Consider the following 16,104-nt stretch of genomic DNA (forward strand, 5'->3'; position numbering starts at 1 on the left):
CAGATAAGCCACCGATATGAAAAGGGCCCTTTCCTTCAGCTCCGGCGACCGGTTCTGCACAAGGGTCTGACCACGGACTGCAGAACAGCCCAGGAGCTCCTGCCCACAGCGCCCGGTTCCTAAACCGCGACTCCACTCGCTCCTGCTCCGACCGGAGCCTTTGGAAAGCAGATATCCACTTACTGCTCCATCATTTCTGCCATTCTTCCACTTTTTAGGAAGTCTTGGAATAAAAGCGATCTTTCAGATGGTCGAGCTGCCCTTTTAACAGAATTCAAGCTGAAAATGGCAAGTCAGAGACTTTCCGTTGAACATACACTCTTAATTTAAGCCACTGTTGTTTGTCCCTGGAGTTATCTGTTAACAGACTGTGTCTATCAGTTTCACAACTCTACATAATATTTCTCTAACTAGAGATATGAACTTCTCATGGATCTCCGGACCAAGTTTTGTCCAGGTCATGTCACCCAGGCCAGACTATTGTAGTTTTAAGTGACATATTTTACTACGCAGCCTGGTTAAAGTAAGTCACAAGCCCTTACGTTCCTTTGATCACACCAAAGAAAGTCAGGAGTGGAAATAACCTCACCCTTTGTTAGACTAGTATGGCTTCAAAAACCTCTCAACATGCCACAGTTGCACAATATGCAATTTCCAAATTTATTAGAAATACAATTCAAATATATTATATTTTTTTTTCCATTTCTGTTCATTCAGTGAGCATATATTTAAATAAATACGTCCCTCTTCAGTTGTACATTTAAAAATTTAAAAAAAAAAAAAATCATTAAAAGTTATTTGGGCTATGAGAACTTGTCAATAAAGAAATGCCACAATCCGTCTCCCCGAAGGCCTCACGCTGCACCCCCTGCCTGAAGTCGGCTTTTGGCTGTCTGGAGAACGTAACCTGGAAAATTTTCCTTCCTGGAACTGCCACGGGCTTTTTGAGCGCCCTGCCCTGCCCTGCCCAAAAAAGCGCCGGGGTTTTGGAGCGCTCGGGCCACGTCTGCACGGGGCGCGGGGACAGCCGACGGAACCGGGATCCCAGAGCTCCCGAACTCACCCGCATCGCACAGATCGCTCTGACCGACCAGATGGCTTCTTACAAAACATGTTGATACGAATAGCTTCCAAAACGCTTTCTAGTGGTACATTTGTTTTCTGTACGAGACCTGCAGACGGTCCCCTTCCCCTACCCGTAATTCTCCAAAATGTATCTCCTGAACTGGCTGTTACACAATCTTCAGCTAGAGCCGCTGACATTTGACTGCCAGTTTCTAAAGCTGGCCATTTTCTTAAAGTCATCTCAATAAAGAGAAACTTAACAAGCAATTATAGATCAGCCAGTTTAAGTGCAGATGAAGAATAAATATTACAAACTGTTTCGCAGGACTTAGTAGGCCAAAATTTAAGCTTTGAAAACCGTAATTCCGTTACAGGGAATTCATGTAGATTTGGGCAAGGGTGATCTTGTTTAACTTGTAGTAACTTGTATTCTTTAACAGTATTATTGCCACGGCAAACGAGGGTAATTAAGTGAGTATTAATGCTTCAGGTTTGTAATTGCCATGAGGTCTGATATCAGACTTTACCACCCAGGAGGAAATGTAACTTGGTGGGCAGGAAAATGGCTCAAGAAGGGCAAATCTTGTGAAAAGAACATTATTCAGATATGTCAGAGGTATCCGTGGGCTGTATATGTGACACGTGAAGCAACGAGGTTCCTGAAACAGTCCTGAGCAGCAATGCCACAAATTGCTCTTCTCATCCACGTTTACCATTATGTATTTATCCTAGTAATTATCACTATAATAGAGACAATTTAGTGTATTCTCACCTGCTGAATACTTTTAAAAATTATACTGAGAAAAAAATTATCTTCCTATCAAATTAAAACATTCACTTTTATTTTTTTGGCCAGTCTGGTGCACATTGATGACTCGGATGTTAAATAAAAACCGTATTAGAATGTAGCATAATATTCTGTATGTTTGTGGGCCTTTCATCTTGAAAATTCTGTGCCCATTGTAGAGCATTACATTAATAGTTAGGACTTTGATTGAAAAGGGGCAGAAATATCCAGGTTCGGGAGTTTAAAGCGTGAGAGCTCCCGCCTGTTGGGAGGTTGACACCGTCACACGGCGGGGACAACGTCGTCTCAGCGCATTCCCAACGATGAGCTCGGGCTGCTCTGGGCAGGTCGGCTCTGGCAAGGGGCTGTGGACTGAGAGGATAACGAGGAAAGCTGTCCAGACTTCTCACTTACTAGAGAATTTAGGGAAACGCTTAGAAAATAAACCCCTTTTTCATTAAATAAGGTGTATTACCGGAGCAATTTCTTTAAAAGAAACCTACTCAAGTATTCATGCCGGAAAGTGGTTTTCATTGTAAAAAGAAATAACTAGAAATTGCAAACGAGTTATTAGACTTAGCTTCCTTTATAAACCATGTCTACTTGTTAATTAAGAGAAAAAAACCTGAAACTCTGATAATTCCTGTTATTTGAAGGAAGAAAGGAAATGCCCCGTAAGGTTTCTTACCTAGGCAAGTAGAAACACATTTTCCGTGCTTACAAGCTTTTGGCGATCCTGCAGAGGCCGTCAGCCTCTTTCAAATGTAAAAATGTGCAATGTCCTCACTTTCCCCCACTGTGAGTACTCAGCCGCGGCCGAGGAGGTTCATGGACAGCACTCCCATGCACGCTGCTTTGTACTCTACCATCCGCGCGGCTGTACTTTGCAACTCTTTATTATCATTTGGGATGAGAACCGAAACACGCGTTTGTTTTATCCAAGATGTCAGCGCAGGACCCCGCCGCGGAGCTCACAGCTCCATCGCACTGCCCGGCATTTCGCAGAGAGAGACGAGCCCTGAGCTGCCCCAGCCCCGGCTGAGCTGAGCCTGAGCCCAGAGCAGCAAAGCCAGGCCTAAGAGAGGCAGAACGGCCAGCGCGGCGCCGGCCGGGAGCTGCTGCCGCTCGCCCGGCTCGGGGCTCCGCTCCCCATATTCTGCCGTCGAGTTCATTCCTCCGGCCAAGAGCACGAGCGCAGCAGCCCCGTGCAGACGACGTCACTAACGGCTGTATTTTAAACAGCATTAGAATTGCCACTCGGATTTGATTTTGTAAGGATGCACGCATGCCCCACACATGCACATCTTGTAATTTTATCCATCAGCTTAGAGTATACTGATACCAACAAACAGAAACGACAGAGTTTTAGAACTGTAAAAGGAAAACGTTTCTCACTGAGGAAATACGGATTCTAAGGTTCAGGATAAGTAGTGTATATATACTGCTGCGTGGAAAAAAAAAATCAACATATAAATTACCTTAGAATCTACTGAATGCTTACATGAGCAAAAATTGATTTTAAAGCACGCAGATGACAAAGTTACAGAAGACAGAAGACATTCACTTGTGCGTTTTCTAAGTTTCGACTACTAACAAAAAGAAAAAAAGTGGAATTTTACATCTAGAAATCCTAAATTATGCTGAAAGATTTATCAGAAGCCTAAAATACGCATGGCAGCATTTGGGAAATCTTAAAGTATCTTCTTCATTGGAGGCAGACAAAAATTAAATAAAAAGAACTTGAAACAGTCTGTAAAAACTCAATTCAACCGCTTGGCTTCTAGTTGCCTGTTACTAGCGATGCTATCATCTCATTCACTCTCAGCTCAGCCTGTATCTTCAGGAAATGTTTAACAGCACTGGAAAAGAGTTAAAACTGGAGGGACGAAAGTGAAACGTGAGTTAAGCCACATTGGCTGCAACTGGTGAACATCATCTGGCCGACATTCGGAAAAAACAAGGATCATCCTTATAAAATTATCAGCTTAAAACCCTTGGCATCCCTTAGTTAAATTAAGTTAAACTAACTAAATTTGCTAGGTTATGCAAAAAGGCACTTTGCAAAAATTGCACCAGAGCTTCTCATACTGAGATCCCAGGTGGAGCTGAGTCTTTATACTTAATGAGAATCTTTGAAAATACCAGAATCGCCTATGTATGTTTTTCATGCAAGGCTTGTTTTCAAAGGAAAGACAAAATCCCTTCTCCACGGGGCGCGAGCAACCCCTGGGTGTCTGTGCTGAACTCTCCTGGCGCTGCCGCTCCGGCTGCCGCGGCCGTTCCGATGCAGGAACACAAATCCCCGCCACCTCTAACGAAACGGCTCCTTTCTGTGTGCCGAGGTTCCAGGAAAGGAAAATTAAACCCCAGATGAGAGAGGGTTTCTATGTTTCCTTCTTCCCATTCTTTCCCACCATCTTCCTTTCCACCCCATTTTCACCTACATTCGCTACATCCAGTCCAAACTGCCTCGGTCCGTCTCTTGCTTCTGTTGTTTTTATAGCGCTCCTCTCCTCTTACTCTGCTCATTTAGTCTCTTATTCTCCACCTTCTCCAGTTTTCCTTTCTTTCTTAATTCACTTCAACAGCCACACCGGAGTTTATTCCCCAGTACCTTCCCAGCTGTTTGCTTCTCTTCTCTTCGTGCCCAATTCTCCCCTCAACGCGCTCCCGTGCCGGGCTGGTTCTGCGAAGCTGAGTCACGCCTGGTGCCCAGAAGTCGAGTCGTTCTCCCGGCTCCTCCTTCAAACCAATTCTCTCCTGCATTAACAACCTGCACATCGAGTTCTCTCTTTCAAACCTACTTCATGTTTCCGTTTGCCCTCATTTCACGTTTTCTTCATTACAACGTCGGCCTCAGCTCCCTGTTGACTCTCGGGTTCTCAGCCACCCAGACCCCAATCAGAGCGCCCGAGCTTTGTGAGGAAATCCTGCTGAGGCTTTGACACGGTTTTATTCCACTGTCCTACCTTCCAAAATACATTTTGTGAAAACTACCAGGTGAAGGCATTTTCAGGACGCTTTTCCAGGCTGAAATCCTCACTTGAAAGTTCCTACTGGACGAGTCACTCCAGTTAAAAGAACGACTCAGGTGAACAACGACCTGCTGTTGCCATCTGGACTTTTCTGGTTTTATGCAGTTGTTAAATTAATTTTAACTGGACCCTAGACGCTGTGCTGTGCACCCTGACATATTAGGATAGTGACACCTTGGGTTAAATTCTGTTCTGATATGTCATTGGTTAAGTACCTTAACCAGTGCTGATAGACAGTAAAAAGAGGGTAAAGTGAGCATATTGGTACAAAACCATGATGCTTACCAGGAACATATATTGATTCTCTATGTGAAGGGCAGGTAAAGCTATCATATGGCTAGCCTGACAAGAACAACTTTATTCTTTTATTCACTAAGGAAAATCAGGCCACATTACAAAGAAACGGGTTCAAGGTAGCTGTCAACATTGCCGAGAGCAAAACCAGGGAAACTCATTGATTGAGACCTTATTCCATAGCAAAATGCTACCAAGAATGAGGAGGGTACTTTGGAGAGCCGCACGCTTCATTATATTATTAATAGCGTTTCCAGTATTCCACCTTTCGTAGCTCAGATGCAAAAATTTGTTCCAGGTTCAAAACTGGCTTAAGGAGGTTTAAAGAATAAGGGATCTATTGTTTATGAATTACTTATGGTCAGAAGTAGGATTTTGTGTGTGTGTTTATAACGTGAAATAGTTTATGATCTGGCTAACCAAATCCACCTCGGCAAACATTTGCCAGGTGGAGGAACGTTCGGCATATAAATACTGATAGGAATGATGTGGTTTTGTTGACGGGCAACAGAAAACGAGGTGATTCATATTTAGACCCTAAGCTACGGAACTCTGCGACGGGTTTTATATCTTCCCTCAGTGCAATGGCTGGATGTCTAAAAACTTACTCGTTACCTCCTCCTACTAAAATAACACGGGATCTCCACATTTATTTTAAATATCTGTCTTGCTCTACAAACTGACTTCATATCTGTGTATGATAAATTTGGGAACGGACACTAGTTCTATCTTACATTTTCCAATTTCTAGTCCTGAGTAGCGTTACTCCCAGTTACCGGGCTGACGTTTGCCGCAGCGATCCCAGCAGACAATGCACAGCTGACTGAGGGCTTTGCAACCGCAATTCAAAGGCTCCTGTGTCACTGCTGCCACTAGAACTAAGAAAAAAGCCGTGACCTTCAAGGCAGGACTAAGCTTGCCAACCACAGGAAGCAGAGAGAAATATCTTTCTTAAAAGCAGCAGAATTGTGAGCCCAGGGAGGTGCTGGCCAGCCCGCTGAGACACGAACGGCCCCTTTCCTGACCCACACCACCTACCTCCCTGGGGCTGCTCGTTGCTGGACACCAAGAACTGCTGCTCATCATCAGTCCTGCAACTAACTTGGTTTTATACAAGATCATTTACAATCTCGGCTGGTTTAATTTAATTCTGAAATGTATTAAAGATTTGACTTTATCGGTGTGAGTTAACAATTTGTTATATTACTACCTGACTTACAGAAATGTGAATTTAAAATAAGAGCTGAGAACGGTAAGACAGAGAACCAGTGACGGCAGAGATCGAAATCATAGTTCTGCAAGTCTCTTTTCTGGTTTAATGGTACGTTGCTTGCAAAGTAAAGAAGAGCGTTACAAACGTATTCTCCGTGTTTTGCCCAGCCTCAGAACGGGCACTTTCTTTGCTGGCTCCAGAGCCCGTTCCGTGGCTCCAGGCACGCCTGCTGCTGCACCCCGGTGCCCGGATCTGGAGCGAGTTCACTTGTGGCCGAAGGGCTGAGCGCGCCGGGCTGCTCACCGGGGGCACGGGATCTCTGCCGGCACCACACTCAGCTCTAACCGGCTGCCTGAGAAAAATCTGCAGCTCTTGGGGCGCTGCTACGAGTCCAGCACGTTGGGGACATCGACTCCACCGGTTAGAAAACCCCTCTCTTGCTAACGGCTCGCTGAGTTTATTAGCCAGCAGCAAAAGAGCAAGATGAAGAAGTAAATGCTACTGAGAATGACAACTCTTCTCTCAGGATGATCCTTCGTTACTGAGCCTGCTGTTAACTGGGAGGGAAAATGAAGGAAGTGGTGATACGATTCCTGGGGCCCAATCAGCGAAACATCGAAAAGCAGCATCTCGATCCGAGCAGTTCCCAGCTCAACTGACCAGCATCCCATCCCATCCCCAGCTGCCCAGACTACAAAAAATGGTTCCGCAAAACAATTCCACTGTACAAACGGGGAACCAGCCATAGAAGGAACTCCAAGTGACATTAAACTACTTCTGCATGTTATAAAGGCGATAAATGAAAAAATACTAGGTAAACTGATGATTTCGTATTTTCACGGTACGCAACTTAGCATTTTTACGACTTCTTAGAGCCACGGTTGTTATTTGCAGCTGGAAATAGACCCACAGCTCAGTTATTATAAAAGCTCATTCTGTACAGCACTGAAGTTTGCTGGAACACTGAACATGGCTTTGTTCCACATGATCTCCATTTGTTTCAGAGCTTTCTAAGTTGTGTGTTTTAAAGGAAAACAATACATATACCAATTAGTTACGAACAGCAACAGATAAAGTGCTTTTTGACTGTTACTGTCAAACGTACCTGCTCTCATTTTTTGCCCAATTCTTTTAAACCATACGATGGAGAATATTTCTTGTACGTTTCCACACATGTAAAAGAAATACCATAACATACCCTCTCCCTCATTAGTTTCAGCAATTTTAGACATGGAATATCAGTACTGCCTGGTTTAACATCCTTATTTTCTCAGGTAGAATCAATCAAGAGTTTATTCTGAGGCAACTGTACAAGATCACAAGCCTTCAAATGCTTCCAGTGGTGACGGGAGAATATCCAGTTCTAGTCCAGTATACACTAAATCGTTCTTCTCAAAGCACTGTAAAGGTGACCCTGAATACAAAGAAGCACGACAAAAAATCTGCTTGATGGAAACATGCTCATAAATACCTGTTTGCGAGGCCTGCTGAACAATGCACAGCAATTAACTTTGCAGAGCAAGTCTCACTCTCTTTATTGAGATGGTGATCGGTGTAAGAGAAGTCAATTGGTTTTTTTAATGGCAAGACTCAGTAACGAGGCAATAAATACGCTACACAAACCCTTCCGTGTTATGGAGCTGCTGTGTGACAGACCAGTTTTCCTGGGCGTCGCGCCGAGGCAAACAGGTGACAAACCCCTTTTCTTCGCAGTGTCTTAGTCCTGGAACAACTCAAACCAGAAGGATGTTTTCAATTGTACCGACACGGAACACTGAAACACTTCTTGCTCGGCACGGCCTTCAAAGTGACAGACTGGGAAATGCACGGGAGAGCAAGGAGGTGTCAGCAAGAGTAAGAAAATAGGTGGGCAGGAGTCAGAGATGTGCACGGAAATCGATTCTTTCACCTGAATAAAGCCTGTTTACATTGGGCACTGCTGGCAAATTTCTCTTAATAAGACCAACCACTGGAAAAAGAAATACGACCTATAGAAATGCGGTGGAGCAGAATAAAGTACCAAGAAAACCAAACAGAGTTTCTAGTTACTTTAACAATTGAAAAAATGTTAACAACTACAAAAAATAGTTTTAAAAATATTAAAACGTATATTCTGACTCTAACTTTTCGCTTTGCTTAAATCTTGATCTGAAATGTAAAGGATTACAACACTTGTATGTAAAGCAGATACCACTGATAATTTTATGTGCCTCCCGTAAATCATTAGGAACTACGCATAATGTTCTTCCTCATTGAAAATTGTCATTCGAGCTCTAGCGAGTAGTTACCTGACCACTAGCGTGTGTAAAAGTCCTCCCGGCAGGACCAAGCTGAGGCCAGCGGGGATCCCGAGTGCTGACGGGGGTTGAATTTATCTCCATCTACAGCAACGCCCTGAAGGCTGCGAGTGCTGCCAACAGTATTGCTGATTCCTGCCCGGAATTAGGACATCAGGGACTGAAAACTCGTTGGCTGGGATGCGTACGTATGAACTCGGAATGGTTATCAAAACTGCACATTGCAATAAATTGATGGGGAAGATGTCAATTCTGTCAAACACGAAATAGTTCGAGAACGTCCCACGCGGGGAACATGAACACAAATTCGGATCTATCATTGCTCTGGTCACGAATCAGATTAGGGAGCTTTTCTCTTTTTTAGAGCATCTCTGCACTGCAGGCTGCCCCTTGGGATCAAAAGGGAGAAGAGCAAACGACGTTTCTTGCTGGTACAGGTACATTACTCTTCCCAGCATGGGTGGCATCTTCCACAAGTGCTTCAAGGGAACGTTTTTCCATCCACACGCTCTGATGTAAGTGTGCTGAAAAAATCCTCAAAGATAAACTAAGATTCGGTCGATAACGTACTCAAGTCAAAACGGAGCTTCCTTGGCTCTCCTGCGATGTCTTTCACACAAAGCAGAATAAAACTCTGCTACAGTTTGCATTACGGAGGCAACCGTCTTCCACGGGTAATCGTCTTTTCCTAGCTCAATTTACAGATTTTTACCATTTATTCAGACCATTTCAGAAGACTAACAAAGAAAGAAATCATTTTGCAAGCCTTAGGTCTGGACGAAAGAGGAGGATGCAGGACAGTTCTTCACCTCATGGGAAGGAGCAGCAGGGTTGCGACAAACGCCGGCCGACACACTTGACACGCTTTTCCAATGACTAAACATTTTAGCGCCAGGATCGAAGTTTTCATTATTTCACAAATAACCCTTCCAATTCCGGACAGATCACTTGTAAAACTGAAGACTACAGCCATAGCGTCATCTTCATCTGTTTGGATAAAACTAGCTTTACAAAGCCAAATGCTTCTAGGAAGCCTCACGCCAGCGTTTCTCCGTACTTCCTCACTTTATTCATCTTCCTTTCACCATGCGGCATCCTGTGTCTCCCTCGCTGACTCTTCCCCCCGTATCACTGTTTCTGCGCCTCCTGATACATTTTTTTCCCCCCTCATTTTCCTCTAACATTCGCAAACCCTCTCAGCTACTCAGAGCAGGGAAACACGTGCCAAAAGACAAAGCAAAAGACAACGCAACGTCATAACGCAGCTCTTGCAGAGGAAAAGAGATGAAAGGAGGAATTCTCACCCACTTTGACCAAAGAATTTTTGCCCAACTTCTGCACGTTTCAGTTAGATCAGAACAGGCGTGATGCTTTTGTCAAGTTTGCTGTCAAGCCTCAGAGGTTGTGAGAGACTAAAACCAAAACTGGCAGTAACCAAGTCAGGAGCGCAGAAACCAAGAATGCCAGTGAGTCAACTGTATGTTTGTTACGAACAATCCACTCCAATTCAAATACTTTAGTTCCATCATCAGCAAAAATTCCACAGAAGAATAGTACATTATCGCAACGGAACTTTCTGCATTATCTGAGCATGCTAATCAAATTTTAGATATCTAAGCTATTTTTACTTCATCAATCATCAGTGCTTGGCAACACAGTTCTATTGAAAGATAAATATTGTGCAATGCCTCTACATAGTTTTATAAGTAGATCAACCAATTAACATAGCAATAAATTAGTTTCATTAGCATGTTTCAGGCATTAGGAGGTGCTTTACTAATGTAAAAGTCACGTATTTAAGGAGATGCTATTCCCAGTTTATTCACGCAATTATATTCCTCTTTATCAGAGTGGTTGCTTTACTGTCAGAGAGCAGAACCGAGACCCGATACCGAGATACCAAAGCTGATCAGGGCGCGGGTGACAGGAGCAGCTGCCACAGCAGCGGAGCGGCCGGGACCGGCCCGACGCCGGCACTTACCGAATTCCAGGATCCTGTTATAACAGAAGGCACGGATCCGTGCACGAATCGCTTTAAGAAGTGCCGTGCCACCGCCAGCTCATTTCTTGAGAAATTAATCTATTCCAAATTGCACTTAAAAACTTCCGTCCTTCGCACCGCTATCGTTCTGCAGTATTTCTGGGATCGCTTGTCTTTAACGGCGCTGTTTGTCGGGCACGGCCCAGCAGAACCCGGTGCCACAGAGGCTGCGCGCCCAACAGACACGACGCCTTCGCCATCTCGTTTCCACCCGCCCCAAGAGCTGCCGCGCTGCAACCGCAGAGCCAGCACGGCTTACAGAGTGCGCGAAACAAAAATCCAGCGTCAGAACCACGTTACGAGGATTTCCCGAAACACACGTGTGACTCAACGCCACAGACCCTGTATGCAGAGGGACGTGAGGCCTAAGTCACTAAATATATAAGCACACTCTGTCAAAGGATCCTCTCGAGAAGTGTCCAGCACTCACGTATAAATAGAGCGATACCTGAGAATATTCCAAACGAATCTTTTCTGCAGAATAAAATTTTAAAACAGAAACACTGCTGGGTTGGTACACAAGTACGTGTACATGCAGGCTTTTGCTTATTTACGTTATACATAGATAGTACGGAATTCAAACCAGAGGAGGGATTCCTATTCCTTCAATGCATACATTCTGTATTAACCATCATTTCTGCTATTTTGTTTACATGCTAAAGAAACATACTTTAGAATTCTTTTGCTTTTTCACGGAATCATCTGTTGTAGCTTTACATCCAGAAAGGCTCATTAAATAAGAGCTCTACTGCTGCTATAAATACAGTACTATCAGTCCAGGTGAGCAAGTCCTAAAGGGAGGAAATCATTAGAATATTTTAGAAATCTCTGCAACTATAGAACTGATTCCTAATAAATCATGAAATGAGGCAGAGAATATTAGAACATGGAATATTTTAGAAATCTCTGCAACTATAGAACTGATTCCTAATAAATCATGAAATGAGGCAGAGAATATTAGAACATGGCATGAGCAGAATAAAATTACAAACCACATTTTTCATTCACCTTATTCAATATTGAGATTTAAAGTTCTGCAAACAGAGAAATTTAGAAGCCTCAAATTCCTTTAAAATTTTCATGAAAACCCCATCTCAATACTGTCACTGGCTAAGAACACAGGAAAAACACTCCTCTAAAAAGTCTTCTCCTTGATACGTAAATACATTCATGTCCATGTATTCAAAGACCTTATTTAAAATAATATTCCATAAATGTTTCTGTGAAGAAGTTTTAGTTCATTCTTTACAGTAAACCAGTGCCCGTACCCGCTGGACAGTAAACTAGCCCTTCTACAGAGCCAAAGCGATGGAATGAAATACAACTGGGAGTTTGTAGTTACGTCTGAACAAATGCTTTTATCCCTCTAAAATATTTTGAAAGTAACCCTGAAAGGGTCAATTTTCAATTTCTTCAAAATAAACTCAGAGATACAACATCCATAGGAACCCCACAGTGATTTTCTTAAAGTATTTATTTCGTTTATGCTTGAAAGCAACATTTTAGTGCTAGCAACGGTATTATATAGAAGTTAACACTCTTGGACCTCTCGTACCTTTAATATACACATGTAAATGTTCTCAACAACATTTTGACAATTCCAACTGAAATAGGGATCACATGAAAAACCTCAAAATCCAAACCAAGCCCAAATTCTTCATTCCATTAAGGACGAGCATCTATTCTTCCACGTTATTTTCGCTTCGTGGTCTGCAAGACCAAAAGCAGCCACTTGGCTTTGCACACTCTTCAGTGCTGAATAAGTCTTAGGAGAATATTTCCGGGGCAGCATTTTGGTTTTTTTGAGAGGCTGATTGGCTGGTACTGAAATTTGCCCGTCAGTTGTTACCTGTAACTGTCACCGTGCTTCGCAAAACGTCACCTTCCAGGAGGGAAAGAGCATTTACAAAACGAGAGAGAGGTACAAATAGTGAATTCTTTACTACAGTTGAACTTGGTGACTCAAAGATAACCGACACCGAACACCTAAGCACACAACTTTTGCCATCAAACACTGCCAGGAATGTCAGGCAGCGAAATGATGACGACTTTTCTTTATTTTAACATGACAATCCTCTAATCATCCCAGAGAACTGCTGACTCCTCTGGGTTCAAACACATCCCGCAGACGCCAGCTCCTCAGAACCTGCCCCGGCCTCTTCTCTGCAGATTTACTGAGCACATTCTCCGCTTTCTTTAAAGCGAGTGTTTGAGCGGGTACCACAAGAGAACAAATGTCCAGCTCTGCAGCTTGCAGAACATATAATTAATTGTTATCTAGAAACTGTTTCAACGTGTAGCTGTGGCCTAGAAAACAAGACGAAAAAAATACGCAGCACAGTCATCTGTGAAAATATTAACAAAATTCTGTTCTTGCGTATATTTTAATCCGAACATTTGCATTGCCAAGGCACGGAGTCAATGCAGTGGCAATACTCGTATCTAGCAGCATTGCAGAGCTACAAAGTGCAGTAGGGGTTGCAGGTTTTTGGTTCACACCCAGCACCCGTGTGAGAGCTGCCCGGTGAGCCGACGCTTTGTTGCTGAGTTTTTACAGGACTTTGGTCATCCAAATGTGAACAACCCAGTGTTTCAAAGATAGTCATTGTGTACTGTAAGTCAGGCACGTAGAAAGAGCAGGAGGAGAGAAACTCCCTAATGCAGGTGCAGGGAGGAAAGCACCCAGTTCTGTGTAACCGCAACGGTGTAACTGCAAGTCGCATCCTGAACCATTTGCTTCTGCCAAATGGATAAGACCGTTACCGCTTGCTTTTGCCAAAAAGATAAGATTCTGCTTTCTCGTGATCGATAATAATAACTGAGCAATGCTCTTCCTTGTTCAAATAGAGACATAGATGCAATACGTAATCCTGTAAATCGTAACATAGATATAGCGCATAATTGTGTTGAAGAGGTATAAATACTTCTGCGTAACTAATAATCAATTGGGCTCGTGATGATCATATTGGTTGTGCCGTGAAGTCCGCTCGTACCCTCGTGTGGGGTTCGTGGGAAGCACAAGTTCCAAGGGCAGGTTGAGGGTTTGGGGAATCCCGGCTTTGCAGCCGGAGCTCCGCGGTCGCTGCCCGTCCCCGCACACGCTGCCCGGGGCTGCGGCCCCTACAGACTCGAACATTTCCGAGGATGGAGCATCAACAGCCTCCGGGGAACCTGGGAGGGAGTTTCATCACCTGTACAGTAAAAAAGAATCTTCTCATATTTTCCTTCTATTCCAGTTTGTGCTCATTATGAGGATGATGGGAAGAAAATCTTTATCTTGTAAAAACGGAGGACATTTGATACAGAAACCACAGAGATAGAAAAACGGAATATCACAACATTTCAGTGTTTCTTTTCACAACTTTTTACAGGTTTTAGCATTTTACATACTTGAAATCATATAACCTATTACGATGATTTACGTTGAAAAACTCAGTTATATGGTCCAACGAATGGTGATGCTTGTTACCAAAGACCCCTCCTGTTCTTATGTATGTATTAGCAAAGAGCTAATGTGTGATATTTTTCGGACAGATTGGTAAAAATGTGATTAAAACACAAGTGTACTTGTTATAACAAGTTTTATTTATCTGTAATGTACGGATCATGAGTGCAAATAACCGTTAATTGCAGTAAGTATCACCAGCCAGGCCTTCACCAGCCAGCAGATGGAGAAATCAATGCAGCAGAGCCAATGCTTGATTTAGGTTTTGCTCTGCGTGGACTGGGAAATTTAACTTGTGATGTCCATTTTATTATTACAAATAATTTGTTATTCGGCATGTAAACAGGCAAATTAGCAGAGCCAGAATCTCTTTTTTTACATTAGGACATGAAAGTGGACTATGAAGGAAACTATTTGACCAAACCTGTGACGGAGCTAACGCAGCATCAAAATGGAAAAATATACAAACCGAGATTAAAAATGATAGAGATTGACAGAGAGAACATGTTAATGGCAGTTCACAGCATAAGGAATCAAACCAAATTCCATTCCCATGATTGAGCACTAGCAGTTGATACAATGCTGAAGAGGAACGCTAGCAAACTGATTCACATTATTTTACTGCAAACTGTTAACTGTGTCTGAGTTTCAAAATAAAATTAATTTCTTTCTTTCTAACAGTGACAGGCTATTTCACACAGATCAATTAAAATGTTTTGCCTCATCGGCTCTGCGCCTGATTGTATGAAATCTCTGCACTTGGAGAGGAGAAATCCTCAAAGAAACAACCTCCCAACCAAAATTTTAGGCAATATTCCTTCCAGCATTTAATAAGCAGTGGATTCAGTTTGAGAAACATTGTTTTCTGTTCACTGTAATAATATTCTTGGACCTAAATCAGATCTTAAAAGTGATCAATTAAAACTGACCCTGTAATTTCTATCTATAGGATGCCTAATCAGACATAAACTTGATGGGATTTTTCATTTAATTTTGCAGTGAGAAAAAACTCTTTAAGACCAGGTAATTATTTTTCTTATTTTATATTTCATTGCTTCCTAATAGACAGATCTAATGCCCTAGAGATTTTTTAACGCATATTAAGACTGTAATTTTTACTTCTAGACTGAGGTATCACTGCTCTCTACAGCACAGCCCTATGACTAATATCTCACCGTTTTGTAACCACTAACCCGCTCATTATTGAAGATGTCATCAGCTACTATGCACACATGTGCAATAACACACAAATTAAATATACCAGAATTATTATATGTATTTACAGCGTTTTATATGAAAATATTATTTAGCCTAACAGAAGAATTGCAGGACCAGTACAAAGGTTATAACTGAATAATGTAACAAACACTTGAGAGAGTCCAACATGTTCAAGATCTCCTGTTGACGAAGCTCCAAATCCATGAAGGATGGACAACAGTGGAGAAGTTGGTAATATGAAGTGCATTTTCTTCTAGATTGTTTTACCAACAGTGCCAGGTCATGACTCAGAAAATAAAGCACACTGAGAACTGAAATGATAGCCCGGCAACGACGACACCTTCTCAAATGTGCTCCTTCTATCGCTGTCTGAAACATCTTTATTCTGCTTAATACTGCTGCTGCTCTAGCTGCAGAGGTATCTCAGCAGAAAAATACATTAAAGCCCATTTTGTCAGTGCAGATGAGGTGTTTGGTCATTTGGCTCAACAGCTCAGCTGTTCCAGAACCCCCGTGTTCCGTGGAGCGCTCTGAGCCGAGAGAGAACGCTGAGACACATGTTACTGGAGAACGAGTTCCAAGGAGATCACTCACAGACTCATCTAAGAACAGAAGTTTTCTGCCATAATGTCCCGATAAAGAATATTTTTGAATCCGCTATACTCCACGGCTTCATGGGATGCGTTGAGAATTATGAAACTGCCGAATG

At 42.8% G+C, this 16,104-nt stretch overlaps 1 protein-coding gene across 3 annotated transcripts in view; it reads right to left on the reverse strand.

Annotated features, from left to right (window-relative positions):
- The window catches only part of SNX29 (sorting nexin 29), a 129,859-nt gene that overhangs the window by 12,852 nt on the left and 100,903 nt on the right, over positions 1 to 16,104 (reverse strand). Inside the window, exon 21 of one of the 3 annotated variants that reach the window (XM_065644613.1) lies at positions 13,907 to 13,923. The exons of the other annotated variants lie outside the window; for them this stretch is intronic. Within the exon in view, the coding sequence (XP_065500685.1) occupies positions 13,920 to 13,923 (4 nt within the window). The 3' untranslated portion in view covers positions 13,907 to 13,919. Of the gene's footprint in view, positions 1 to 13,906; positions 13,924 to 16,104 lie in introns of those variants that run through there. 3 annotated transcript variants of the gene reach the window in all.

This window comes from Caloenas nicobarica, chromosome 14 (genome assembly GCF_036013445.1).
Source record: "Caloenas nicobarica isolate bCalNic1 chromosome 14, bCalNic1.hap1, whole genome shotgun sequence".
In the NCBI taxonomy this organism is placed as follows: Eukaryota; Metazoa; Chordata; class Aves; order Columbiformes; family Columbidae; genus Caloenas; species Caloenas nicobarica.